This window comes from Eubalaena glacialis, chromosome 4 (genome assembly GCF_028564815.1).
Source record: "Eubalaena glacialis isolate mEubGla1 chromosome 4, mEubGla1.1.hap2.+ XY, whole genome shotgun sequence".
Lineage (NCBI taxonomy): Eukaryota > Metazoa > Chordata > Mammalia > Artiodactyla > Balaenidae > Eubalaena > Eubalaena glacialis.
Genome location: NC_083719.1, coordinates 186,613,929 through 186,640,972, shown reverse-complemented (window position 1 = coordinate 186,640,972; position 27,044 = coordinate 186,613,929). Strand labels below are relative to the sequence as shown.

The 27,044-nt window shown below is 60.5% G+C and overlaps 3 protein-coding genes across 7 annotated transcripts in view; 2 read left to right on the top strand and 1 right to left on the bottom strand.

Moving 5' to 3' along the window:
• Positions 1–767: 767 nt before the first annotated feature.
• R3HDM4 (R3H domain containing 4) lies at positions 768–9,878 on the bottom strand. Of its 2 annotated transcripts, XM_061190947.1 has the most exons (9): positions 9,751–9,837; positions 6,427–6,585; positions 4,972–5,126; positions 4,453–4,577; positions 3,893–4,016; positions 3,613–3,698; positions 3,059–3,144; positions 2,925–2,980; positions 768–1,770 (listed from the first exon to the last, which is right to left on the bottom strand). In XM_061190947.1, the coding sequence occupies exons 2-9, from the start codon at positions 6,438–6,440 to the stop codon at positions 1,667–1,669; spliced, it is 750 nt and encodes a 249-aa protein (XP_061046930.1). In that variant the 5' UTR covers positions 6,441–6,585; positions 9,751–9,837; the 3' UTR covers positions 768–1,666. The 2 variants fall into 2 exon arrangements, with proteins under 2 accessions (XP_061046930.1, XP_061046929.1); XM_061190946.1 differs by lacking the exon at positions 6,427–6,585 and having other exon boundaries at positions 9,751–9,878.
• A 3,396-nt stretch (positions 9,879–13,274) lies between these two features.
• On the top strand, positions 13,275–16,253 carry KISS1R (KISS1 receptor). The gene is made up of 5 exons (XM_061188912.1): positions 13,275–13,518; positions 14,305–14,429; positions 14,936–15,071; positions 15,382–15,614; positions 15,804–16,253. Exons 1-5 carry the CDS (start codon positions 13,275–13,277, stop codon positions 16,251–16,253), a joined length of 1,188 nt encoding a protein of 395 aa, XP_061044895.1.
• Positions 16,254–22,573: 6,320 nt separating this feature from the next.
• Positions 22,574–27,044, top strand: part of ARID3A (AT-rich interaction domain 3A) — a 33,038-nt gene continuing 28,567 nt past the window's right edge. For 2 of the 4 annotated variants that reach the window (XM_061190942.1, XM_061190945.1), the window contains exons 1-2: positions 22,908–23,020; positions 26,251–26,906. In XM_061190942.1, coding sequence (XP_061046925.1) covers positions 26,518–26,906 — 389 coding nt within the window. In that variant the 5' untranslated portion in view covers positions 22,908–23,020; positions 26,251–26,517. Of the gene's footprint in view, positions 22,695–22,824; positions 22,859–22,907; positions 23,021–26,250; positions 26,907–27,044 lie in introns of those variants that run through there. The other 2 variants (XM_061190943.1, XM_061190944.1) reach the window with 2 other exon arrangements.

Sequence of the window (27,044 nt, the reverse complement as noted above, 5' to 3'; positions counted from 1 at the left end):
GATGTGGCCGGGTGAGAAGGGAACTTCCCTCAGCGCGATCACAAGAGAACAGCAGATACTCCAGGCTGGGGGATCCTGCAGGATGCACAGCCGTTCCCAGACACACACAGAAGGAAAACACGGGAAGGAGGCCACATGAAGATGGAGACAGAGGCTGGAGGGATGCAGCCACATGCCAGGGGAGGCCGGAGCCCCTAGAAGCTGGAAGAGGCAAGGAGGACACTCCCCTGGAGCCTCTAGAGGGAGTATGGCCCTGCCACACCTTGATCTTGCATTTCTGGCCTCCAGAACCAGGCGACAATAAACTCCTGTGGTTTTAAGCTGCAGTGTGGTGTATTTTGTTCAGCCACCCAGGAAGCTCACACAAGTGACTTTTTTTTTTTGGCCATGCCACGGAGCACGTGGGATCTTATTTCCCCAACCAGGGATCGAACCCGCAGCCCTGCAGTGGAAGTGCAGCGTCTTAACCACTGGACCACCTCCAGGGAAGTCCCACAAGTGACCTTTTTGGAGGCCACACAGCTGGGAGGTGGCAGAGCTGGGGTTTGAGCCTGGGCACCTGGGAGGGGACCAGCCAGGGCAGCAGAGCCAAGGGCCGGGCCACTCCTAGCAGAGTCTCCCCACACACCTGCCTCCACGGGGGGTGTCACTCAGAACCAAGCTTCATCCCCTGAGGCCTGCAACCCTCAATGACCAGGACACAAGGGCATCGTGAGTGCCCATTGTGCCCCCAGCCCTGCCCCAAAGGAAAACCCCACAGCAGCAGACCAGAGCACCAGAAATTTATTGAACGCTCCACTTTTCCCAAAGCACAACTAGCCACACACACGGGGGTGCAGGGCAGGGGTGCAGTCTCCAGCCCTGCTTCCTGTGCCAGGCCGGGGTGACCAGCACGAGGACACCCCAGAGCCAGGCTGGGGGCAGGGGCAAGGGGACATGGAGAGAGGAACAGGACAGTCTGAGGGTGGAGGCTTCTGGCTGGAAGTCCCAGATCCTCAGTATGAAGGGAGGGGGGTGTGTAGAGCAGACGGGGCCCTAACAGCCACCAAAGGGGAGCGGGGAGGGCAACACACATTCCAAAAAGAAGGTGACACCAGCCTTTAAGACGCAGCTTCCATCCTGGCTTGCGGGGCACACACATGCACACGCGCGCGCACACACACACAAAACGTAATGCTCCCAGGGCAAGGGGACCCTCCACCGAAGCCAAAACTGGGAGAGGGTCAAGCAGGGACTGGAATGAAGCCCCCCAATTTATCACTTAGGGCGAGTTTTTGGTTTTTCTTCTCAAAAGGGAAATTTAAAAATCTACAACAAATCACGCCAAATTCATTAAAAATGATAAAAACCCAGCCTCTCCCTCCTCGCTTAAGCTTCACACGGGGCCAAAAACGCTGACCCAGGAAGGGACAGGGAAGTGACCAGGCCGGGTGTCTCCTCCCGAGTCTAAGCCCCGGGGCGGGAGTAGGGTGGATTGTGCTCGTGAGGGGCAGCCCAGCCGCCAGCTTTAACCCGGAAAGCTGGGCGGGGAAGGGGTGGGGTGCGGGAGCCACCCCAAGGGGGAGAGCACGTTTCCAAGGGAAAATTCTAAAAATAATAAAGATATTTTAGCGATGGTACGGGAGGTCTTGGCACTGGGGAGGCGGGGCCGGGGGCAGGGCCGCCATCAGCTGCGCTGCTCCAGGTACGCGGACAGGAGCAGCCCCGGCGGCAGGAAGTCCAGGTGCCGATTGCTGACCTTCATCTGCCGCTTGCCCTCCAGGTCACCACCTGCCGGGGGACAGGCAAGACACGGAGGAAGGAGAGGGTCGTGGCACACAGGAGCCCAGCCCTCGGCCTGTCCTGCCCCAGGTCCCCACGAGCTGGGCTACCCCGACCCCCCAGGTCCCAGGCCAGGCGCTGAGAGCAGCTCAAGCTGTTCCTTCCTCTCCCATTACTTATCCCGTGTCCTACGGGCACAGAGACGCACGCACCACCGAGACACACTGGCCCGAGGCCAGGGGGACTGAACGAGGGTCCCGCCCCGACCCTTGGTCTCCCACCTCCATCCCTGCCCTCAGAGGGAATCACCTAGGCCCCCGGTGGCCCAGGCCCCACCAACCTCCCTTCACCCACCTCCTGTCACCCCAAAACCTGAACCATAGCCATACACAACTCAAGCTGGGCCCACCTCCCAGCCTCTGGCCCAGCGGCTCCCTCTCCCCTGCTCCCCATCTTGCCAGGCCCCGCCTCCTATGTTCAGGCCACGGCTCCACACCCGCAGAGAGGCACCCCCAGCCCAGCCCCTCCATCCCGAGTCAGTGGGAACAAAAGCAAGTGTGGGGGCTGCATCTCCCTCCCAGGCAGCCTGAGAGGAACCATCCTGGGGTTGCCATGGAAACTGTCTCCTCAGCAACTCCAGGCAGGAGGCAGAGAGACGGGCGTGGAGAGAGAGGACCCGATGGGACGCCGAGGGCCAGCAAGGGTCTGCGAGGACCCTCCATGGGGGGCGCTGTGTCCCAAGATCACTTCCATCGTAAAAGGGGCACACAGGCCCCTGGAGGAGGGACTTGCCAGAAGTCACATGTGTGGCACAGTGGAGGGGGGCTATAGCTAAATGCGAACTCTGCAGACATCGGGGTCCCCTCATCTCATCTCGGGGTCCCTGGAGGCCCAGCTTCATCAGCCCCACACAGGCCCCTCTCTCCCCAGCCCTGAAGATGCAGATGGAGGGGTGTCTGTGTGCACAGCGTTATCCATTGTGGGGCCAGAGGTACAGGTGCTTCTGATGAATTAAGGCAGCATCACACTGCCGCCTCTGTGTTCACGCTGTCCCTCCTCTTCCAAAGCCTGCCACCGGGTAAGCAGACCCCGGGGAAGCCCAGCCTTGGTTTCCCCCAGACTGAATCAGCTAACTGGGGTCCCAGGGGCCGCCAGGCACTTACTGGCTGAGATGAGGTCCATGTACTGGCAGATGGCGTGAAGCAGGAGCCTCTCAAAGCTGCAGGGAATGGATGCTGAGTGGCCAGAGCCAGACACCGGGGGAGCTCACCGCGCCCACCCCCACCCACCCAGTCACCTGTTGTCCAGCATGGCCGTGTACACGGCCTGGGGGGACACAGAGAAGAACCTCAGCAGCCGCTCCTCCCAGGTCTCCAGCGTTTCCTGCAGGAGAGACAGGCCCAGGGGTCAGGCCGACTGTGGCACCCTAGCTAAGATGTCCAGGCCCCCCACATCCATGACAGCCTCTGGAGCCCAAAGCCCTGGGTCCAAATGTGGCCTCTGATTCACTACATGAGGCTACTTAACTGTTTCCAAGGATACCAGGCACTCAGACACATCCACACCTTTGAATCTCTGAGTCTTTGGCCTGGTGAACTCCTACACATCCTTCAATACCCACCTTCATTGCCCCTGTCCCTCCCACCCTCAAGGAGAACCCTTGCCCAGCCCTGGGTCCTGCACTCGGATCTCACTAGTCTGTATCCTGCCCTGTCTGCTCCATCACACCACGTTCACTGGGTTACTGGTCTCCCCTCACTCCGCCCCTGATTGAGAAGCTGAGAAAAAGGGCCTTCAAAAAAGACCAGGCAAGTGGAAAGAGACAAGGCCAAGGCTGGGCCTGGTACTCACCATGGGAATACGGCTCCGCTTGAGAACGGCTCGTAGACGCCGGCTGATACGCTGGAAGCACTCGCGGGGCGTGTAGGCCGGGTCCTCTGCAAGAGTCCATGCAGTGGGGCAGAGGTGGGAGTGAGCCGCAGGCCCCGCCCACACACCAGGCTCCTCCCACCTGCCCTGCCCCACCCACACACCGGGCTCCTCCCCACCTGCCCCAGCCCCACCCTCCCACACCAGGCTGGGCCCCCCATCATACCTCTGCCCCACACCCCCACCCCGGACCCAGGCCCACCTCTCCGCCGGTCTTCCCCGCGGGCAGGCCCCCTCCTGCGCGCCTTGCTCTTGCCCTCATTCTCCAGGTAGCGGAGAACCCGCTCCTGCTCCTCCCCAGAGCGGTTCATGAAGTCGTTCCAGACCTGGAAGAGAGGCAGGCAGGCCCTAATGACTGCAAGCCCCCGAGCCTCAGTTTCCCCATTTGGCTAATGCACATTGTGGGGGCCACAAGTGCACAGAAATACTCCTTGTGCACACATGTGACCACTGGGCCGGCCAGGAGTTCGTGGGGCGCTTGTGGACCCACCTGTATGGGGCACTTGCAGACCCACCTGTGTGGGGCGGGGAACCGAAATGAACCAAACACACCCCCAATCACATCAGTAATTCCAAGTGTGATAAGCAGATGAACCATGGGTGCTGGAAGGTTCTGGGGTGGGTGGGTTTCAGGCCTCTGGAGGGAGACCCGGGGCATTCATCAAGGAACCAGGGAGGGGATGGGTGCTCCTGGCACAGGGTCCAGCATAGGCAGTGCCTGGTGGTGGGCGGGGGAACCCAGGGCAGGATACGGGGCCCCACCTCGACATAGGTCTCGTTGCTGCAGGCCTCTGCAAAGATGCTGGGTGCTGCAGGGGGCGCCAGGTCCCCATCCTCCAGGCCAGGTGTGCCTCCGTCTGTCTCCAGCAAGGTCAGGAGGTACTGGGCTAGATGGAAACAGACGGTCTCTGGGCTGGGGGTTGCATTCGGGGCCCCCCCCCTCAGGCCCCCCCCCCCCCGCCAGGCTCCATGGGGTCCAGAGTACCATGTTTCCTCCCCCACACCTCTATATTTAGGGCCTTTACTCTCACCAGCCTCCCCTCCTCCACGCTCCAGCTGTCTTTCCCAGAAGGCACAGGAACCGTCCAGCCTCCAGAACTCCTCCTACCTCTCCCAGGCTTGGCTTGTTGAACTCCTACCCCTCCTTTAAAGCCCCAGCTCCAATGCCCAGAGCTCCCTCTCGTTGTCCAGCTCAGGGCCAGGCTCAGATAACAGAACATGCACACCATTGCTGTCGGAGGCCTAGGAGCCCCCAGGAGGTGCCCCTCAACCCCTGCTCACTGTTCTCCAGGCGCTGGAGGCTCTTCCGCCCCTTGGCCTTGGGCACGAGGTCTGAGTTCCGCACAGCCTGGTTGATGAAGTGTTGCTTCCGCTTGGAGGCCGAAAGCCTCTTCACCTGGGAGCCAGCTAGAGCGGGCAGGCAGCCCGGAAGGGGCCTGTGGGCCGGGTGTTGGGGGCAGTCCTCAGGGCCAAGGCAGACCAGGACGCCCAGGCACAACCCTACCATCGCCGCTCTCTCACAGCCATCCCCTGCTTGGTTTCCCTCCACAATGGGAAGCTCACTCCCTATCACATGTGCAGCCGTTAAAATGTCATTGTGTCTCATCGTCACATCACCTGGGAAGCAGGTACCGTTGAGGACAGGTTAGTAAACCAAGGCTCAGAGAAGGAGAGCCACACATTGGGTGGGAGGCCAAGAAAGCTGCTGCCCACTCCCCCAGGCTTCCAGGTTTGAGCTGCAAGCTGGTGAGGCCCAGAGTCTCCCTCCTCTGGGAGTTTCTCGAGACTTCATTTGATGGAGCATCCCCTCACCCCCAACCCCATGCCTCCAACAGAAGATAACCCAGAAAACAGCCCCCAGGAGCTAAGGTGATGCCCTGGCCCACCTGACTCATGCCCCAGGGGCCCTCTTGCTGGATGGGGGAGGCGGACAGAGTGGCTCCCCACCCCCACCCCGAGGACCAGGCACTAATCCTGGAGACGGATTAGCGGCCCAGGCAGGCCTCTCGCTGGGGACCCGAGGGCCAGGCAGCAGGTGGCCACGCGGGAGGGAGAGGGGGGATATTGAATGGAAACTTCCGGGCAAGAAGCTGCAGGGCCTCCTCCCCAGTCAGCCCCTGACCATAGGCTGAGAGGAGGGTCCCACCTGGCTCAAAACCCTCATGCTGGGGAGCCAGTGGTGGACTCTGAGCCTAAGAGGGTCTAGGGTGCCAGGATTCCCCCTCCGCACCCTGCACCTCCGCTCCAACCCGCCAGGCAGCCCGGCCTCTGGGCCTCTGCACCAGCTGTGCCCCCGCCTGGTGCCCACACCCCAGGCTCCGAATGGCTCACTCCCATCTCCTTTTGGCCTCTGCTCAAACCTCCTCAGGGGGACCCCGGCCCCTCACTGCTCTGTTCTCCTGATGGCCACACGTTCTACCACCCTGCCCACCACCCACCGTGATCTCCATGCGGGCAGGGTTTGGTGTCCACTGTAGCCCTGCCTGGCATACAGTAGGTGCTCAAAAAAATAACTGCCCAATCAGGTCTCCAGCAAAATCTCACGATTCCAAGACTGAGTAGAACCCAGAGTCCAGAATTCCACCCAAACTTTCCTAGTGTTCAAAGTTCCCAAGACACAAATTAAACAGAAAAGCATGACCCCTGCCCCACAAACAGGCACTAGAAAATGCCATGAAGCCCTAGGACAGTGGGACAAGGTACCTCAAAGAGGTTAGGATTGAAGCCCACACTCACCAAAGTCTATACATATGTAAAGAGTCCCCAGCCTTAAGTTTTTTGCCCCGGCCAGAAAGGCTGTTACATCTTGATCACGAAGCAAATAGGCTGATGAGCCTCAGCCCTGTCTGAGGTCGGAGTGGGGCAGGCTCCATGGATGACACTTCAGGCAAAAATCTATGAAAAATTATCTGATGGGTAAACTCATGCAGGCACAAGTACCCATCAATAGGAGACACACAACCAGTGGTTAGAATTCGGCGTTTTCACTGCCGGGGCCAGGGTTCAATCCCTGGTCGGGGAAAGAAGATCCCACAAGCTGCGTAGTGCAGCCAAAAAAAAAAAAAAATAGGAGACTAGGAGACACGCAGGCAGGGGTAGAGCCTGGAAGCTCAGCCCTGAGTTTGAATCCCAGCTACGACGGACACTTCACTGTGTGACCTGGAGCCTCAGCTCTTTCTCTGCAAAGTGGGGATAACAATGGCCCCTGCTGGTCTGGGAGGGGGCACTCAGAGCCAAGAGGAACCAGGACACATACCTTTCCCAAGCTGCCACCTGTTTGGTTTCCTCCTGTGATTGGGAGCTCACCCCCTGGACCACACCATTGATCATAGCCTGGTTAAGCGATCGCCTTCACCATCACCCCAGGAGGCAAGTACTATTGTTCTGATGCCCGTTATACAGATTTGCAAACCGAGGAGCAAAGTCATTATCCCGAGACCCCACAGCTGCAAAGAGGGGAGCTGGGACAGGGCAGGGCAACTCAAGTCAGCACAGAGCCCACAACTCTGAGGCTGGATGCAACCTTCCTGAGGCCCAGGCACCCCCACCCCAAGCTCCAGATTCAGCCGTGGCCTCGCTGTGGCTCCAGGGCCTGTGTCTCCACCCCGCAGCTGGACGGAGGCCAGGACAGTGGCCTGGCAGGGCAGATAACAGGACCACATCCGGGGGGAGCTGTCGGGGAACCTCAGAGCAGGGTGGGACTCAGTGAGAGAGTTCGGGCCCTCAGGACGTGGGGCTCCAAGAAATGGGGCTCCCTGTCACCTCGGGACCCGGGGTGGAACCAGGATTCGAACCTGGTCTGAACAGGACCACTCCCCTGAACCATCCAGCCTCCCGCTTCCCTCTGGGGCCACAGTGGTCAAAGGGGCTCAAACTCAGGTCTCGCTGGACCCCTCAGACCACAGCCCGCTGGACTAAGATCCAGCTGCCCCCAGACCTGCTCCACCATCACCTGTGGCTCCCCAGCACCCTCAGGACAAGGCCCAGCCTCTCCCTGGCCTAGCACTGCAGGTCTGGTGCCTGGTCCCACAGGCCTCCTGGGGCCTCACTACCCTCTCGGATTCCAGCAGATTCCAGGAGGAGCCTGGGGCAGACTGCAGAGCCTGGAGCCACAGAGAGGGCAGGCGGAGGGGGCAGCAGATTTGTAATGAACGCTGGGGAGGAGGGGTGGAGGACAGCATAAACTTTATATAAAATACATCCACATCAGAACATCAACACCCATCTCTCTCTGCCTCATTGCCCCTGCTCCAGGCACAGGGCCCTTTTACTGCATCGCAAGCTGATCTGGAACAGCCCGCCTCAGGGCCTTTGCATGTGCTCAGCCTCCTGCCTGAAGAACCCTTTCTCTGGCTCCTTCTGGTCCCAGCTCAAAAGTTACTTCCTGGGAGAAACTGCCCCACCCCGCAACTAGCCCAATCAGCCCCGTTTCCGGCTTCACCGGTTGGCATCAGAAACAAGCTGGTCCTCATACTTGTTTACTCCTGATTCTCACCTCCTTCACTAACCCGCACGATAAGGACAGGGTCCCTCTCGGCCGCTCCTGTGTCCCCAGCACCTGGCCCACGGCAGGTGCTCAATAGCTGTTTGTTGAATGAATACCCGAACTTCTGTTTACACACTCACCCAAGGGCCAGTTCATCTGCTTCCCCAGCCACCCAGAGACCACTTTACAGATGGGGAAACTGACCGCCCAGACGGGGCACCTGAGGCTTCCTGGACCCAGCAGGCCTTGGGAAATGTCTGCCCCATGGCAGGGGCCAGCGTCCAACAGAGGTGGACAGGCCCGACAGTGGAAACAGCTGCTAAGTCAGCTTGAGTTTGGGGAGGACAGGTTCCTTTGCCTCCCCCAATTCTCCCTGCAGGTTTTGAGATGGGGCCTTTGACACCCACTCCCCTAGACAAACACACCCCCTCTCTGGCACCTGCCCCTCCCCCAGGAACAGGCCAAAGAGGAACCTACTTTCTCTAGCAGGAAACCAAGGAGGGCTCAGAGCGGAGGTGACTCAGGCTGGGGTGGGCAGACAGGAGGAGCAGCAGCCCCCCTCCCCCCACCCAGGGCATGGAGGTGAGGGGGGATGGGGGCAGGTTGGAGGGACCCACCTGGCAGGTAAATACCACTTTAACCTAAGGGTTAAGGCCCCTTAAAAGAGGGTAGATAACCACATCTGTAGAAACCAGTACAGCTTCTGGGTAATAATAACAATAAAGTAATAACAAATATAACAATGATAAAGCAATCACAAAATACCAAAATGAGAAAATTATTTTAAAATAATAAAACACCTACAATAGTAAACTATTTAAGATAATTATTAAAGAATGGACACTCCACTTTGCTGGGCACCTCCAAGTGCAGGGTCACTGACCCCAGCCCCTCAAAGAGAAGGCTGCTGTTATTTCATTTTACAGATGGGGAAACCGAGGCACCGAAGGGGTAACAGCCTGCCCGGGGCCACTCGGACGGGCACACGAAGGAGCAGAAATGAAACCCCAGCAGCCAGGGTGGACCACCTGGGTTTCTGCATCAACACTCGGGTTAGAAAGAGATCTGCGAACCTGGGGGAGAGGGGCATACCCATATGGGGCCGGAGAAAAACAAAGAGCGCGTCCACCGGGAGGTGGGGGGCTCACAACCCCGCCGGGTACACAGGACTGGCTGGGGGGTAAACCCCCGGCTGGGGGACAGGAACAGCCGCAAGTGGGTAACTACCCAGAACACCACCAGCGCGGATTCCGGGTACACCGCGCGCAGCGGCACCGCCTCACCCGACGCGGCGCCCGGGACCCCCGAAGCTCGGGGACTTCAGCGCCGGGGGTCCGCACACGCGGACACGGGGGTGCCCCCTGCGCCCCGGCAAAGACCCGGGAGTACGGGGATGGGGTTTCCCCGGGAAACACCCACTGACAACAAAGCCCACCACCACGCCGCTCCACCAGAGTTGGGTATCCCCCAGGAAAGGGGGCGGGGCGGGCCGGGGGCTGCAGCCCGGGAGGGGGTAAGAGGAGGGGGCCCCGGAGCCCGGAAGCGCGCCCCGCCCGCCCGCCGGCCGCGCTCACAGCGTCCGCCGCCCTCCCGGGGCGACCCCCGCCGCCGCCGCCGCCTCCTCCGGGCCGCCCTCCGAGTTCTCCAGCGCGACCATAGCTTGCACGCCGCCGCCGCTGTCGCCGCCGCCCGGCAAGGCCTTCTCGGGGCCGGGCAGGAAGTGACGGGCGCCCGGAGGCGGGGCGGGGCGGAGCCTGGAGGCTGGACGCGCCGGGTGGGGGTCGCGGCCACGTCCCGGTTGGGCCCGAGCTGCGGGCCGGGGGCACCCAGCCCCGGGGCAAGGACGGGGACATTGAGGCGGGGGCACCCAGCCCCGGGGAAACCGGGGCAGAAGGCCGCGCCTGTCCTGCGCCCAGGCGGGGCTGTGGGCACGGCACCCAGCCCTAGGGGGACAGATGGCGAAATTGAGGCCTGGGGAGGGAGGAAGGAAGCGGACGTCCTTTTCAGAGGCTTGGACAGATGAAATGACCCATGCTACCCCCACCCAGCACCAACAGGGCTTTCCTTCCACCAGACCCCTCCCTGTCCTCCGTAAAGTGCAGCCTCCGGAGTCCTGGCTGGGTGCCTCAGTCTACTCTTCTCTAAAAATAGAACAAAGCTAACCCCACCTCCTTCTGCCTTTTAGAGTTTATTCATTTAGCAAATGCCCACTCTCCTTGGGATGGGGGCTGTGCTCTCCGGACCCAGCAGTGATCAAACAGGACCTCCCCGCCATGGGCTAGGGAAGAGGAGACCTTTGGAAAGGGGACTGGCAGCCTGCAAAAGTGGGAGGGGTGTGCCAGGCAGAGGGAACAGTCAGTGCAAAGGCCCTGGGGCATCCAGAATGGCCAGAGCAGGGTACTGGGTGAAGGGGGGAGGAGCAGAATAGAAGTGGAGGAGAAGGGACAGACCGATGAGACCGGAGTGGGGGGGGGGAACGTTTGATGACAGACCTGTTTTTTTGTTTTTTTGTTTTTTTAAAATTAATTAATTAATTAATTAATTTATTATTTATTTACGGCTGTGTTGGGTCTTCGTTTCTGTGCAAGGGCTTTCTCCAGTTGTGGCAGGCGGGGGCCACTCTTCATCATGGTGCGCGGGCCTCTCACTATCGCGGCCTCTCTTGTTGCGGAGCACAGGCTCCAGACGTGCAGGCTCAGTAATTGTGGCTCACGGGCCCAGTTGCTCCGCGGCATGTGGGATCTTCCCAGACCAGGGCTCGAACCCATGTCCCCTGCATTGGCAGGCAGATTCTCAACCACTGCGCCACCAGGGAAGCCCCCAGACCTGGTTTTTGACCCGAGGGTTAAGAACAGAGAATTAAACCTGCTCTAGAATCTAGAATCCACCCTTCATTCTACAAGAAAAGTGGGGAACTAGGAGCACGATAAGAGTCCAGCCTGGGGGCTTCCCTGGTGGCGCAGTGGTTGAGAATCTGCCTGCCAGTGCAGGGGACACGGGTTCGAGTCCTGGTCTGGGAAGATCCCACATGCCGCGGAGCAACTACGCCCAGTGAGCCACAATTACTGAGCCTGCACGTCTGGAGCCTGTGCTCCGCAACAAGAAAGGCCGCGATAGTGAGAGGCCCGCGCACCATGATGAAGAGTGGCCCCCGCTTGCCACCACTGGAGAAAGCCCTTGCACAGAAACGAAGACTCAACACAGCCATGAATAAATGGATAAATAAATAAATAAATAAAAATTAAAAAAAAAAAAGAGTCCAGCCTGGTGGAAATTGTACAGGACAAACAACCCGATTGCTTTAACATATAAAGAGCAAGAGGGGGAAAAAAGAAAAAAAGAAAGAAAAAGGAGGAGGAACTATTACAAGACCCAAGAAAGCACACAGTGTGTGGCCTCATGTAGATAAATATGAAAGAATCAAGGTGATACAACTTGGGTGATGGTACCTCCGGGGAGAGTGCTTGGGGGGGGGGGGCTCTGGGGGCCGGGATGTTTGGTCTGCGGCTCTGGCCCATGATGACCAGCTGCTCAATAGATGTGCTAACTCTACAGGATGCAGCCTGGGCCTTGCCCTGATTCTTGGGCCTCACTCATTCCTGTCCTCACCTTCTTTTTTTTTTTTTGGCCTCGCAGCCCGGCATGTGGGATCCCCGACCCAGGATTGGACCTGTGTCCCCTGCAGTGGAAGCGGGAAGTCTTAACCACTGGACCGCCAAGTCCCTGTCCTCACCTTCCTAACACCCTCCCAGACCCTGGGCCAGTCCATGAGCCGTTGCTGCCAACCACCACCCCCCACCCCACCCCACCCCCCGCCAAGCCCCCCTCCAAGGTCCAGCCCCCTGCTGAGTTCTCTCCCAGGCCCACTCTACTCAGCAGCCTCCCCAGGACAGTTCCTCCATGCCCACCGAGTATCCCTGGGTCTCCTCATCCTAACCTGGCCCTCATTACCACCCCAAAGGGATTTTTTTTTTCCTTTTCTGAATTTTTAGGCCTTTGTCAAGAATGATGTTGAAGCCTGTCTCCCCCCGCAGGCTCCTTGTGCTTCCTTCTGGAGATATTTGATGCACTTTGATGCCCATGCATATTTATTCATTTCTTTTCCCCCTTTTAGTCTTTTTTACACAGACGGCATCATCTTTTCTTCTGCTACTTAGAACATCCCAGTGCCCTGTTTCATGCCTCACAGGCTAGTATCTGGGGTACATTTCTGGTTGTGGGTTTGGGGATCAACATTATCCTTTATAAACTGCCCTCCACCTGGTTCCCACTACTAGCAGCACAGGTGTCTGTGTCCCAGTGCTGGTATCTGCCAATCAGTGCCCGTTAGGTGGGAGGTGGACACTCTCAAGGGGTCTGAGTCGCAGCAAAGTCCTGAGGAGGTTGAGTTTTGGTTGCGTTTTTGTTTTTCTTTTGTTTTGTTTGAGGTTAAGAACAGGCATCTTCTAACCACAAGATCCCGGGCATCCCTCCCTTGCCCTGAACCTTCCATGGCTCGCCAGTGTCCTGGGGCAAACCCTGGCAGCAGATACTGAGGACCTCTGAGGGCTGACCTCACCGCCAGCCGGGGCCCACCCACCTGGAGCCCCAGCCCCATGGAAGGTCAAAGTCATGGCCTCTGCCTCATTCCCTAGACTCTGTGGCTTTGTCCCCCTGCTTTTCCTGATGGTGGGTCTCTACCCTTCCCTCCCCTGGGGTAGGATCGGTCCTTCCCGGGTCCACAGCAGCTTCTGGGAAGCCTACCCGACCCCTGCTCCGCCCCAACCCCCTCCTCCAGCCTCCCTCCTCCTGTGCTCTTATCCTGACCCCAAAGGTGGGAGGAGGAGGGAATGGGAGAGAAGGGTGCTGCGCTGGTGAACCGCAGGGGCGCAGGCAGGGGAGGGAGTGGCCAGCGGCTGCAGGAGAGGCGGGAAGGCGGGGACACGGTGGGATGCGGGTTATAAACGCGCGGCGGCTGAGCGCCAGCGGAGGATCCACGGAGCCCAGCGAAGCCGCGCTCCAGACCTTGTGGCGCATCCCAGGAGGGCAGCCGGGAGGAGGGTCACTGCCCCATCCCCGGGCGCAATCCCGGAGGGCGGCTGGGAGGAAGAGGGCGGCAATGCGCGCCTTGGCCACGTCCGGGCCCAATGCGTCCTGGTGGGCGCTGGCCAACGCTTCCGGCTGTCCCGGCTGTGGCGCCAACGACTCGGACGGCCCGGCCCCGGCGCCGTGGCCCGTGGACGCCTGGCTAGTGCCGCTCTTCTTTGGCGCGCTGATGCTGCTGGGCCTGGCAGGGAACTCGCTTGTCATCTTCGTCATCTGCCGCCAGAAGCAGATGCGGACGGTGACCAACTTCTACATCGGTGAGCGCCCAGGCGCTGCGCGGTGCCTGCGGGCCATTCCGGGGGTCGCCACGAGGGCGGAGTGGCCAGGGGCGCCCCTAGCGGTGCGTCAGAGTCCTCTCAGATAGGGATCTCTCCCCTGCAGGGCTCCCTGTCCTTTCCCTATTGTCCCTGTACCTTAGGCTGGAGGTCGCAAACTCTGGCGTTGGAGGGTTCCACGGTGGCCGGAGTAGTTAAAAGGGAGGTTGGAGAGTGTGGCCCATGGAGCGCTGGCCATGACACTCAAGGCAGATGTCCGATTGAAATGTGGTTCTTATAACATGGTGTCCGATGAATAAAAGGAGTGGGGGAAAGACTGCGTGGCCCGCGGGCCCCCAGTTTGCGCCCTCTGCCCCAGAGGCTCAGTTTACACATTTGTGTGATGGGGGTGCCCTACCCGGCTGAGTACTCGGTCAGTGTTCTCCATTCTATGTTGGCTGTTGGGCAACACCACTCTACCCAATTTTCAGGTAAGAAAACTGAGGCTCAGAGGGGCGGGGGCCTACTCGCAACCCCCACAGGGGTGAGCAGGGTCCATTGCTGCTTGAACAGCTATGAAGCCCGTGCTGGGGGGTGTTTGAAATATAAAAGGGTGAGCGGAGGGTGCCCCAACTTCTCTGCCCACGGATGCCGGGACCTCTCTGGGGGCCTCCCGAGCCACCCTGCTGGTCACTGGGACAAAGGCGAGGCCCAGGGGGCTGGGCCAGGGCGCTGGGCGGCTAGGCAGATGCACCCCACATCTAGCACCCGCACGTCCCCCGCCTGCAGCCAACCTGGCGGTCACAGACTTGACGTTCCTGCTGTGCTGCGTGCCCTTCACCGCTCTGCTCTACCCGCTGCCCGCTTGGGTGCTGGGCGACTTCATGTGCAAGTTCCTCAACTACATCCAGCAGGTGCGTGGGCTGGGGGAAGGGGTTCGCGAGCCAGGGGAGGAGTCGGTGTGGGCGGGGCTGGACCTCCTGCTGGGCGTGGAGGTGGGCGGGGCAGGGACAGAGTCTGGGTGGGTGGGTGGGGCTGGGGCAGGTGGAGCCTGGACTGGGTGGGAGGGAGGAAGACGGGAGCAATGGGGGTTGGGCGGGGAGTGGGGTGGCGGGTGCTCGGAGCCCTGCTACTTCTTGCCCCACCCGTCTCGGGATCCTAGGATGCATCTGCCTCTCCTGGTCTCAGTCTTGGGGGCCTCAGCCTACCCCTAATGACTCCACCCTCCCCCACCACCCTGGGCTCCTCTCTGACATCCCCCTCTCTCCTCCCCTTCAACTTGTGGGCCCTGGAGACCCTCCCGGGACAGGTCCTGCCTGTATTCGAGTGGCTGGACAGTGGGGGACCCGCAAGGAGGGCGCAGACAGGGAAAGGTCCAGACCAGGCAGGGGGGCACACGCTGGGCTCCCGGCCCTCCCAGGTCTCGGTGCAGGCCACGTGCGCCACCCTGACCTCCATGAGCGTGGACCGCTGGTACGTGACTGTGTTCCCGCTGCGCGCCTTGCACCGCCGCACGCCCCGCCTGGCGCTGGCTGTCAGCCTCAGCATCTGGGCGGGTGAGTGCAGCGCGGAGGCCACACTGGGTAGGGGGGACAAGTTTTCGTGCCCTGGGCTCACACCCCACACACACACTCACTGCTGCTCCCCCGGGCCTCGCTCCTGCATCTGGGAAATGGACGCAATGGCGTTCCCTGCGAGGGCTACTGAGGGCGCGGACACGGGCATACGCGCGCCTAGGAGGCGCTCAATGTCCGCTGCCCTAACCCTAACCCTAACCGGGGTTAGAGGCACCGGGGAGACCAGGGCCCGGGCCCCCTCGCGCCCCTCGTCCCCCGGGCCAGGTCTTCAGCCGGGCCTGTGATGCAGGCTCCGCGGCCGTGTCCGCGCCGGTTCTCGCCCTACATCGCCTCTCGCCCGGACCGCGCACCTACTGCAGCGAGGCCTTCCCCAGCCGCTCCTTCGAGCGCGCCTTCGCGCTCTACAACCTGCTGGCGCTCTACCTGCTGCCGCTGGTCGCCACCTGCGCCTGCTACGGGGCCATGCTGCGCCACCTGGGCCGGTCCGCCGTGCGCCCCGCGCCCGGCGACAGCGCCCTGCAGGTGCGCGGCTGGGTGGATGGGGGCGCGGCAGGGCAGGGGATGGGGGGATGGCACAGTGCGGGGGAGTGAGGTGCATCTGAGGGGGGTGGCGCGGGGGAGGGAATTTAAGAGGGTCAAGGAGCGGAGAGCCCTGGGTGTCGCCCCCGCCGGTCCTCCGCCTTCCCTCCTACCACCTCCCCCCCTCCCCAGGGGCAGCTGCTGGCGGAGCGAGCGGGCGCTGTGCGGGCCAAGGTCTCGCGTCTGGTGGCGGCCGTGGTCTTGCTCTTCGCCGCCTGCTGGGGCCCCATCCAGCTGTTCCTGGTGCTGCAGGCGCTGGGCCCGGCGGGCGCCTGGCATCCGCGCAGCTACGCAGCTTACGCGCTCAAGATCTGGGCGCACTGCATGTCCTACAGCAACTCGGCGCTGAACCCCCTGCTCTACGCCTTCCTGGGCTCCCACTTCCGTCAGGCCTTCCGCCGCGTCTGCTCCTGCGCTCCACGGCGGCCCCGCCGGTCGGGACCCTCGGACCCGGCCGCCCCCCAAACGGAGCTGCACCGCCTGACCGCCCACCAGGCCCCCGCCAGGACCCCGAAGCCAGGCAGCGGTGGGCTGGGGCCGCGCAGGCTTTGTGTCCTGAGGGAGCACGCTGCCCCTCTCTGAGCCCTCTCTGGGGGAATCAAGATGAGCCCCTCTGGAACAGGAGCTGCTTAAACAGCAGCTGCTGTAATTCTGCTATTAATGTCTTTATTTTTGTCCATGTTCATCATAGTGAAAATGTTTTGCGCTCTTGTACAACTTTGCCGCTATTGATATTGTAATTATTATTTCTGTGTTTCCTGAAGTTGAAGATGCTTTGCTGATGGCACTTCCTGGAACTTTCAAGGAAGCATCAGTAGACGTTTTCACACACTGCCTTGCAGTTGACTGTAAAATTGTAAGATTCATGCCATTTTCAGAGATGTTAAAAAGTGAACACGATGTGCATCTTACAATTGATAAAAAGGTGTTCTTCTTGCTACCAGGTGAGCGTCCAGAATCCTGGCTGGAAAATAATGGGTGTCATTGAATAAATAAGGCCTCCCTGGAGCACAGTGCACAGAGCTGTCTCTGGGAGACGCAGGATTAGCACTACGTAACAAACCACCCCAAAACAGAGAGGCGTAGAACAGCATCAGTGTATTACCACTCACGATTCGGTGGGTGAGTGGGCTCAGCTGGCCGGTTCTTGTGACCCATGTGGCGTTGAGTGAGTAGCCGACCTAGCAGCTGGACCAGGAAGGCCGGAGAAGGCTTTGGTCTCACTCTGGCAGCCAAGCACTCCTCCACAGGCTGCCTGGGCTTCCTCCCAACATGGCAGTCTGGGGAAAGTCAGGCTTATGCCTTGACGTAAACTTCCAAGGAGAGGTGGGAGCCGCAGAGCCTCACTCCTTCCACGTTGAATTGTTGGGTGCTGTCAGAGTCACACCCAGATTCAAGGTGGGGGGAACAGACCCACCTCTTGGTGGGTTGAGCTGCGTGTGCCTGCTGGGCAGGGGGAGGGTTAGGGTGAGGCCCTGCAGGCCTCAGGCTTAGTCACCCTGAAGGACAACCGCCCATCTCTTGGAGGGCCCCCATCCTCCCAAATTATTTGGGGACATCCTAGGTCTCCAAAGAGCCCAAATTTGCAAAGATGTTATGTGAGACGGGGAGGCCATTCCATTCTGACATAGACATTGGCCTGAAGCTCGCTTGTTCTGGTCTTCAAGTCCTGGTCTCTGGACCAGGCCGGGCATGAGGGTGAAATCTCCCCTTTGCCCACAGGCCCTGCCCACCTCCCTCCCTCTCCTTGCCCCATCCCCCAAAACTCAACTCAGGGAATGAGTGGCAGGATTTCCTGTGAAAAAGGAATTTGAAACAAACAAACAAACAAAACCAGGGAATTCCCTGGCGGTCCAGTGGTTAGGACTCCATGATTTCACTGCTGAGGGCCCATGTTTGATCCCTGGTTGGGGAACTAAGATCCCACAAGCCGTGCGGCCAAAAAAACAAAACAAAAACAACGAAACACAGTTCCAGAGGGACTCTTGGGCACCTATCTCAGAGAAATGAAAACTTCTGTTCACACAAAAACGTGTACTCATGTGATCATAGCAGCTTTATTTGTGATAGCCCCAAACTGGAAGTGACCCAGACATCCTTCGACAGGTGCACCCATGGTCCGTCCACACCCACTCAGCAGGTCTGAGTTGTGAACACATTGTCGATACACGCACACCCGGGGTGGATCTCTGGGAATGACGCTGAGTGTAGGAAGGAAGTCCCCGAAGGTTACATGATGTACCATTCCATCTATGTAATGTCCTTGAGGTGACAAAAATATGGGAACAGAGAGCAGATGAGTGGTGGCTGGGGTAGGAGATGACAGGAAAGGGGCAACATGAGGGACCCTTATGACAGAGCCACTCTGCCCCTGGACTGTGGTGGAGACACAAACCTACGCAGCTGATAGAATTTCAGCGAAAACTCACACACGAGTACAAGTAAAATGGGAAATACGAATCCATGGGTGGGATGTACCAATTCCAATATCCTGATCTCCATGTGGTACTACAGTTTTATAAAATGTCACTGTTGGGAGAAGCTTGGTGAATGGTATGAGGGAGATATCTCTGCATTAGAATCTACAATGATCTTGGGACTTCCCTGGTGGTCCAGTGGCTAACACTCCGCGTTCCCAATGCAGGGGGTCTGGGTTCCATCCCTGGCCGGGGAACTAGATCCCACATGCATGCTGTAACTCAGAGTTTGCATGCCGCAACTAAAGATCCTGCGTGCCGCAACTAAGACCCGGTGCAGCCAAATAAATAAAGAAATATTTTTTTTTTAAATGTACAATGATCTTGAAAAAGTTTTTAAAAAATGAAGTTAAAGGGTTTAAAGGGACATCCAGGAAGAGGCATCGTTCCAAAACTGCAGATCCTTGGTTTATCCTCAAGTCTGTTCAGCTGGGCAGTTTTCAGAGCCCCTTCTGGGTGCCAGGCTCTGTGTACGAGGTACCCTCTGACCCCTGCCCACACAGAGCCCCTGTCTAGCTGGCAAAGGGGCCAGAGAGTGGCGAACTACCTAGAGAGATGCAAATAACAGCAGTGAAAAAGGTTACAAAGGAGATATGTGTGCCCTTTGTGAGTAACTGTGAGCCTGACCTTGGTGGCAGTGATTCCAGCAAGTCTTCCTGGAGGAGGTGCGACCAGGAAGTGTGACCTGAGCTCAGAGGTGAGGGAAGAGCATACCAGATAGAAGGCCCAGCCGGTGCAGCTGAACTGGGAGGGGGTGAGGTGAGGGGTGGGACCCGAAGCCACAGCATGGGGATAAGCCCCGGGGGTCCGGGCGGGTCGGGAGAGGTGTTAATTCCAATTTCAGATAAATTGAAAAAAATTTTAGTATCATTATGTCCTGTGCAATATTTATTTGGGATACATTTAAAGTTATTCGTTGTTTATTGGAAATCCAAATGTAACTGCAAGTCCTGTATTTTGTCAGGCAACTCTACCCCGGAGCATTTCTAAGGAGCCACAGGAAGGGCTCGGCAGGCCTCAGTTTCCCCGTCCGACCCGGGAAGCTCGTTTACAGGTGAGACGGCGCCCCCTGGCGGCCTCCGGCGGAAGCCCCGCCCCCGGCTGCAGTCCACAGGTGCCCGGCAGGGGGCGCGCGCACCCCGCGGATGGTCCTGGCTTCCCTGGGTCCACCCCACAAAGGGACCCCAGGGCCTAGGGGTAGTCGCTCACGCGTATCGCAACCTGGACCCGCGGTTCAAAGTGTCCCTGCTGCAAAATGGGTCAAGCAGAGCCGCACTATGAAAGTTCTGGGGCTTCTGGGCCCCTTCTATGAAAAAATATTAAAAATTCTATTTTGCAGCTGCGTTGGTATAATGACGAATTACTTTAGGCTGGATTCATGACTATCTATTCCTTATAATTATACTCGCTTTTTTCTTCCTACTCTAAAAGAAGTTATAATTACATTTTCATAGACCCTGGTTCACAGGGACAAGGCAACCTGGAGGCCAGTCGGGGTTCTGGGATTTGGGGCTGGGCCCAGCATCCCCTCCAGGTCTTTCTTTTTCTTTCATTTTTTTTTGAGATTGAGATGGTGAATAGTTAACTTGCCCTCCACCTCTGTGTAGACAGACTCCAAAAATACCATGGGATGAGGGAGGACAGAAGGGAACCCATGAATTCATTCATTCAACCAACATTTATGTGTCAGGCCCAACCTCAGGACTGGAGATGCAACCAGCCGTGATCAAGGCTAAGGAGGTTAAACAACTGCAGCTGTTTTGAACAGAAGAGCCCGGATGAAGATAAAACAGGGTGATGTGAGGTTCCAGTTTGAATGAAAAGGCACAGCTGGGGAAGGGTGGTCCAGGCAGGGAATGGCCAGGGCAAAGGCCCTGAGGCAGAAATATGTTTCAGGGGGAATATATGTGGGAAGGAGGGCAGTTTGGGATCTGGGCGAATTTTTATTTTATTTTATTTTATTTTTTAATTTATTTTTGGCTGCATTGGGTCTTCGTTGCTGCCCGCAGGCTTTTTTTCTCTAGTTGCAGCGGGCGGGGGCGAGTGGGGTCTACTCTTCGTTGCGGTGCGCAGGTTTCTTATTGCAGTAGCTTCTCTTGTTGTGGAGCGCACGGGCTCTAGGTGTGGGGGCTTCAGTAGCTGTGGCTCACAGGCTCAGTAGTTGTGGCTCACGGGCTCTAGAGCGCAGGCTCAGTAGTTGTGGTGCATGGGCTTAGTTGCTCCGCGGCATGTGGGATCTTCCCGGACCAGAGATCGAACCCCTGTCCTCTACATTGGCAGTCGGATTCTTAACCATCGCGCCACCAGGGAAGTCCCAGAACTTTAAAAAGATGCCGCACCCCCCAGCCTGAATGGAGGACAGGAGGAGTGACTGTCTGAGGGGCTAAGTGAGAATCAGGCTGGTTTTTACAGGACCCCCACAAGCTGGTCTGGCCAGGAAACCTTAGAGGGCTGGGGGTCGCTGTACCCATTTCCCAGCTTGAGAAACAGAGACCAGAGCAGGGTCTGTACTAACGTAAAATCACACAGCCAGGACCCAGGTGCAACCCAGGCCTTCTGCCCGTCCCTGGTAGAGCCAGCAAATCTGGTATCAATTCCCAGCTCCCTGCTGGGCTAAAAATAGGACCCCCTTTACTAGAGGCAGCTGGGAATCCTGCAGCTCCTCACCCTTCCGGGCCAGGCACCTCTGGGAAGTTGCACCCAGCTACTTAGAGACAACCACTTCCCTCTGGGAAATGGGGGACAGAGTGGCACACTTCCTGCCCTTCGGGAGACCCCTCCCTGCCCCCTTCCCTTTGACCAGAGGGGAATGTCATCCTCAAAACCACTGTAGGAGGAATAAATTTAAATTGGCCCATTTTAGAGAGGAGGAAACTGAGACACAGGGAGGCCCATGCACCTGCCCGGGGTGGGGGAGGGGTTGCATTCTGAGATTTGGCTCTTTGGTGGAGAGGGGGCTCTCCTGCACATTGGAACTGATCTGGGGCCTGGGCCTTAAAGGGTGGCTTCCCTCTTCCAGCTCACCTGGGTCTCCAAACTCTCCCCCCTCCTCGGGCAGGGCAGTTGTTGCCCCTCTGGTGGCAGGGGCGGGGCAGGCAGCTGGGGTTGGCGGTTTAATAGCCTCAAGGTGGAGGCCTCCTTGCCACCTGCTGTCATTAGGCTACAGGCAGCCCAGGGGCTGGAAGGCTGGGTTAGCGAAAGGGGCAGGCAGACTCTGGCCCTGAGCTGGGGGTGGCTCCCTTGCACCATCCCATGGGCTTGGGAATTCCCCAGAGAGCGGATGGGGGCGGGTGATGTCCAGAGGGGGACTACCCACAGAAGATGGCAATGCTGTGCGTTGTGTGTGTGTGTGTGTTGGGGGGGGGGGCTGCCCACAACCCCCCCACCAAAGATCAGGGACTCTGGCCCCTCCCTGTGAGGGCCCTCTGGGTGGCCCCCGCCGGCCCTCCAATGCTCCCACTTGGCTCTTATCTGAGCTGGAGCCTGGGCCCCTGCGATTAGCTCGCAGGCGCGGCCTCAGGGGCTCACACCTCCCACCTGAGTCCACAACCCCAAGCCCACCTCCCCCAACCGACTCTGGGCCTCAGTTTCCCGCTCTCTGAAATGGGGACATTAAGAGTCTCTGCTACACAAAAATGTGAACCTCATCCCTTGGGCACATGGCCGCACAACCGAGCGCTCAAAACGTGGAAATTGTTGTTGAACTATTATTACCAAGAAGATAATCTTGTCTCTCCTTCTAGGTGTGGGTAGTCACGTTCCCAAGAGGTGATGGGAACCTCAGGTGGGGGTGGGAGGGTAGGGGTCAACAGGATTTCGCGAGGAGCCCTCCTAGGTATCTTGGACGCCCTTCCCCACCCCCACGCCTTTGCCAGTGCGGTGCCCCCGCGCCTGGCAGCCCCGCCCTCTCCCAGACCCCTCCCCACCGTGTAGCGCCCCCATCGCAGGGCCCTGGCTCCCTCCCTCCGACCCCGCCCCGCTCTCTTTTTCCGTCGCCGCAGCTCCTTCCTTTATCAAGTCTCTAATCCCCATTTTACAGACTTGGAAACCGAGGCACCACTCTTGGGGGGTGAAGTCTCGAGTTGCTTAGTCTAAGGGGCGGGGGTGAAACTCTGAGCCCGGTAGGTCTATCCTAGGCGCTCGGTAAGATGGGGAGGCGGGTCCCAGACCAGGCTAGCGTCCCCAAATCCCATCCAGACAGAGCCCCAACCTCCTCCCCTCCCTCTCCCCCTGGGGCGCTCCCAGCCCCGCCTGCGCCCTCGGCATCATGTACGCTCGGGCCCGCGGCGCGCACTTTGCCCACTGTCCCTAGATAGGGGGCGGGGTATACCGCGTCCCTGTTCCCCTTCCCTTTTATTATTTATTATCATTTAAAGGGGCCGCGACCTGAAAATTTCCGTCCACTCTCTCCCCTTCCCCAGCACCCCTGTGCTTGTCGAGCGTCGTCGGACGAAGCGCGGGGGGCGAGGGGGCGTCCGGGAAGGCGGAGGGGGCCTCACGAGACCCCTCCCCGCGTCCCGAGCCGCGGCGCTGAATCACCGGCGAGGTATTTGCATCTGAGAGCGATTTGTCACCCGGTGATTTGTCTGCGGGGCGGTGAGCGCGCCGGTGGTGGGGGGGGGAGGGAAGGGGCGGGGGAGGCCGCGCGCGGGGAGACTTTTACCAATCGGGTCGGTGGGGGGTGTAGACGCGGACTCGGCTGGAGACTCGGTGAGTCGGCGCGCGGCACAAACCCGGCGGTGGCCGGGAGCCAGCAGCGCGCAGCTCGCGGCCCGGGCCGGAGGCCAGGCGCGGCCGGGGCAGGGCCAGACGCCAGGCGTGGGGCATGCGCCCCCCGAGTGGGCCCTGCGCCCCCCGAGCGGGCCCCGCGCGGTGAGGCTGGGGCAGGGGTGGGCCGGACTTTTAAATCGCGCGTTCGGTCCCGGGTGGGCGCCGCGCGCCCTGGAAGCCAATGAGGGGGGTCCCCAAAGTTGGTCAGGGACGTGGGTGGGGGTCCAGGGCCGGACAGGCGATCCCAGCGGGTCGGAGTTGGTGTGGTTTTCTCTGCGACTCCCTTGGAGATCTCACCCCCTGCCATATTGTACGGGGGCGAGCGCGGGGGTGACCGGGGGTCGCGAGCGTGTGTGCCCCCTCCCAGCGGAAGGAAGTGGTCTCTATGCGCGCGCGGGGGGCTGTGGTCGGGGTTGTTTCATCTACTCCCGCTGGAATCGGTGTTTTATTCGGTAGCCCCGAGGGGAGTGGGAGCGCCGGGTGGGGAGGGCAGTTCCCTGGCGACCCTCCCCAGCCTGGATGGTTTATTTATAAAGTGTCGGCTCTGGGGCAGAAAGGGGCCCCTGGAGGGGACACCACGGGGCCCGCGGCCGGGGTGGGCTCGGCCCGGGCCCTGACTCTCTGGCGGGGATCCCCGGGAAAAGCGCCCCCTGCCCCGTTCAGTGCCCCCCCCAGACACAAAAGCGGGCGCAGGAAGCTCAGGGAGCGCGCGTTGGTCAATTCCAACGTTCCGCGGACCCCGGGCGGCCGGTTTGTCAATAATCTTCCGTTTTCAGTCGCCCGGCCCGGAGGGGTTGCCCCCCCCCATGCAAATCGGCCGCTTTCCAAGAAGCCTTTGAAATCGGACTGGGGTTTCTGTCGTATTATTTCTTCTCCTTCTTCAGTGTTTCTTTTCTCACTTCCTCCGGGCCGCCCCCTCCGGACTCTCCTAGCCCCCTCCCCAGCTTTCTGCCCCGCCCTCCCCCTCCTCTTCCCTTCGTGAAGTGAGGGCCCCCTTTCGCCACCCGTGGGCCCCAGCCTTGCACAACTCTTTAAATAACCGTGTTTTGCAAGCCCTGGGCCGAGCGGGTGACCTCTCTCTCCGGGAGGCATGGGGGGGGGAGGGTGTGGCCCCAGATCCCTCCCTGCCCCCCCCATCCAGGTCCCAAGGGCCACCCAGCACCCCCCCCATCCCCGCCCGGTCCCTGCCAGGGAATGCCTCTCCCCTAGGGTTGTCATAAAGTGGGGGTAGGGCCTGAGGACAAAGGGCTCTTGGGGGGGAGGGGTCTGGAGGGGGTGGGCGTCACCAGCTTAGGGTTAATGGCGGCCATGGGGGGGGGCCCAGGCTAGAGCCCAGGGGGGCTCCGGGGTTCCCACCTGCCCCCTCCACCAGCCCCAACGTGGAGGCCTGCCCTGCTCCCCTCCCCCACCCGTGGACCCGGAAGGGTCATTAAACCCAGCAGGCCTGTGTGTGTGTGTGTGTGTGGGGGGGGGGGGGGGTGGCTTGAGGGGGCGTGGCTTCCTCTGGCCTCTTCCTTCTGCCCCCCAAAGAGGGGGGGCGTTGCCCAGAGCGTTTCCGTGGGGAGGGGGGGCTTGTCTTGAAGTTGTCAAAGGTGGGGGAGGGGCAGCAGACCAGACTAGACACTGGGTGAGAAGTGTCCCCTCAGCACTTCTTGGGGCTGGTGGGGGGGGTGACCGCCTGTCCCCCGGGGGTGGGGGCTGGGTGCTATCCTGCTGCCTCTAAGGACAGGCTGTGCTGGTCATTCTTCAGCACTATGGCCTCTGAGAGGGTCTTTGTGCCCTGGGACCCCTGCCCCTGCTAGATACTGAGGCCCTTCGAGGACGGGTCCCTCCCTACTTTCCCACAGGGACCCCCCCCACCTGCCCCCCCCCCCCACTGCCCTTCCACCTATCCTGCTGGAAGACCCAGGCACTGGGGAAAGGGCCCCTCCCATGACTGGGGAGGCTGGGAGGGTCTACACTGCAAGACTCCCCTGGGGGGGGGGGTCAGGCTTCTCTTACCAGGTCACAGGAGGGGCCGGGAGGGCGGCCAGCCTGGTGACCCAGTGTCCGCCCGCTACCAGGAGCCTCTGGCCGCTGGACCCTCCTGTGTGTGGGACCCCTTTGCCCCAGGAGCTGCTCAGGAGCCTTTGGGGATTCATTTGTTGGTTGGAGTGGCTCCTGGACCCTCCTGTGTTCCCGTGATGTACCATCTGGGGTGTCACTGCCGGGCCTGTTGGGTTCTGCCTAGTCTGTTTTATTGGCGGCCTGGGCGGGTGGGGGTGTGGCCTGGGCTTGGGTGAGTGGGGCTGGGGTGGGACCTGCATCCTCCTGTCCTTGGTGGTGCCCAGCTGTGCCGGGCTCTGGGACATCTGCACCCAGAGCCCGCCTGAGGCCCTGGCAAGGTGGGTTGGCGGTGGTCCAAAGGGACCCCGGGCTGGGGGCAGAGCGCATTGCTTTCTGGGACCTTGGCCCCACTTGGGGTCCCAAAGGGCAGGGGAACTCCCTGAAGAAGGCACATGGGGGCCGTGTGGGAGGCTCTGACGTCACCCAGACCTGGGTTCAACGCCCAGCCTTGCCTGGAACCTGCTGTGTGTCCTCCAGCAGGGCAGCTCCGAGCCTCAGTTTTCCCCATCCGTAAAATGGGGACCATTCCAGCCTCCTTCCCTAAGTCCAGCGAGTGCCTGCTGTGCTCCCGCCTTTACCATCACACACTCGCTTCATCCCTGCTTGGGCGCAGCGAGGTGGGTGCCATTCGGGCACCATTTTGCAGATGGGGAAACTGAGGCCTAGAGAGACTGAGGTTTAGAGATGGGGTGAGAGCATGAGTGGGGGAGCTTTAGTCTGTATACAGGAGGTGCTCAATCTGGGTCGGCCGTCATGCCTGTGAGATGCCCGGAGCCCCCTGGCCGAGGCTGCACCAGCACGGCCGTGAGCAGCACCTAGAACTCAGAACCGGAACCCAGAACCCCAGGACTCTGGTGCCCGGTAGCTGGCTGTAGCCAATCAGAAGCCAGAAACGCCCTGTCCCCCTGTTTCCGTGTATGAAGCCATAATCCGAGGTCTTTCCCCTGGGTGCTGTCGTCCACTAAGTGTTTCTCTGTGGCCCAGACGGGTGGGGGCCGACTCAAGGCCCTCGGGAGTTCAGTGCGGGGTGACCCTGCTTCCAGCCCTCTGGAGGGTGGACAGAGTGGGGGCAGATGGGACGAACGTGCTCCTCCACCTCCAAGGAGGCCCCCAGGTTTGCACACTGATGGACATGGATGGAAAGGATTTTCCCAGAGGCCTCTGAGGTCCGACCTCAGTGGGAAGGAGCCCAGGCGTGGTCTGACAGTCTCTCCTGTCACCCCCAGGTTTCTGCAGACACGTGAATGAGCCACCCGCCAGCCGCCACCCCCCAGTGCCCGCTGTGAGAAGGAGGCGTCGCCTGCCTGCCGCTGGCATGCCCCGCCAGCCCTGAGCCTGAGCCCGGCGGCCCCCGCCCCTGCCCCCCCGCCACCCTGCACTGCCCCGGCTCCCCCGCGGCCCCCACACTGCAGTGCGGCCGGGCCCCCTCCCCCCAGGGGCCGCCCCCGCCGCCGCCCCGCCCTGGTGCCCGGGGCGGCCCGGCCCGCAGGGCCATGAAGCTGCAGGCCGTGATGGAGACGCTCCTGCAGCGGCAGCAGCGGGCACGCCAGGAGCTGGAGGCCCGGCAGCCACCGCCGCCACCCCCCGAGCCCTCGGCTGGCCCCGCGGCCCGTGCCAGGGCCGCCCCGGACGAGGACAGGGAGCCTGAGAGCGCCCGGATGCAGCGGGCGCAGATGGCCGCGCTGGCCGCCATGCGAGCCGCCGCCGCCGGCCTCGGCCACGCGCCCAGCCCTGGCAGCTCCGAGGATGGGCCCCCCGGCTCGGAGGACGAGGACGTGGCTGCAGAGGGGGCACCAGGGTCTCCCCCCGCACCCGGCCGAGGCAGGGAGGCGACTGGCCTCCCCGAAGGTGACGGCCACTTCGAGGGCTCCGACGATGACCTGTGAGTTGGGGTGTGTGGGCGCCCCATGCTGAGCACTTGCCATGTGCCGGTGGCTCTCAGCCCTGGGGACACAGCCCTAGAGGAAGGACAAAACCCCTGTCCTGTTGACCACCCAGGATGTACCATCCTTTAGAACTT

What these genes read in the sequence shown, in the direction of transcription:
- R3HDM4 (XM_061190946.1), bottom strand. Translation starts at nt 9,833, where the DNA reads ATGGTCGCGCTGGAGAACTCGGAGGGCGGCCCGGAGGAGGCGGCGGCG. An exon ending in AGCGGAGCCGTATTCCCATG is followed by an intron (nt 3,145 to 3,612) that starts GTGAGTACCAGG and finishes TCTCTCCTGCAG; the next exon opens with GAAACGCTGGAGACCTGGGA. An exon ending in CATGGACCTCATCTCAGCCA is followed by an intron (nt 1,771 to 2,924) that starts GTAAGTGCCTGG and finishes GTCCCCCGGCAG; the next exon opens with GTGGTGACCTGGAGGGCAAG.
- KISS1R (XM_061188912.1), top strand. Translation starts at nt 13,275, where the DNA reads ATGCGCGCCTTGGCCACGTCCGGGCCCAATGCGTCCTGGTGGGCGCTG. An exon ending in GGTGACCAACTTCTACATCG is followed by an intron (nt 13,519 to 14,304) that starts GTGAGCGCCCAG and finishes CCCCGCCTGCAG; the next exon opens with CCAACCTGGCGGTCACAGAC. An exon ending in CAGCCTCAGCATCTGGGCGG is followed by an intron (nt 15,072 to 15,381) that starts GTGAGTGCAGCG and finishes CCTGTGATGCAG; the next exon opens with GCTCCGCGGCCGTGTCCGCG.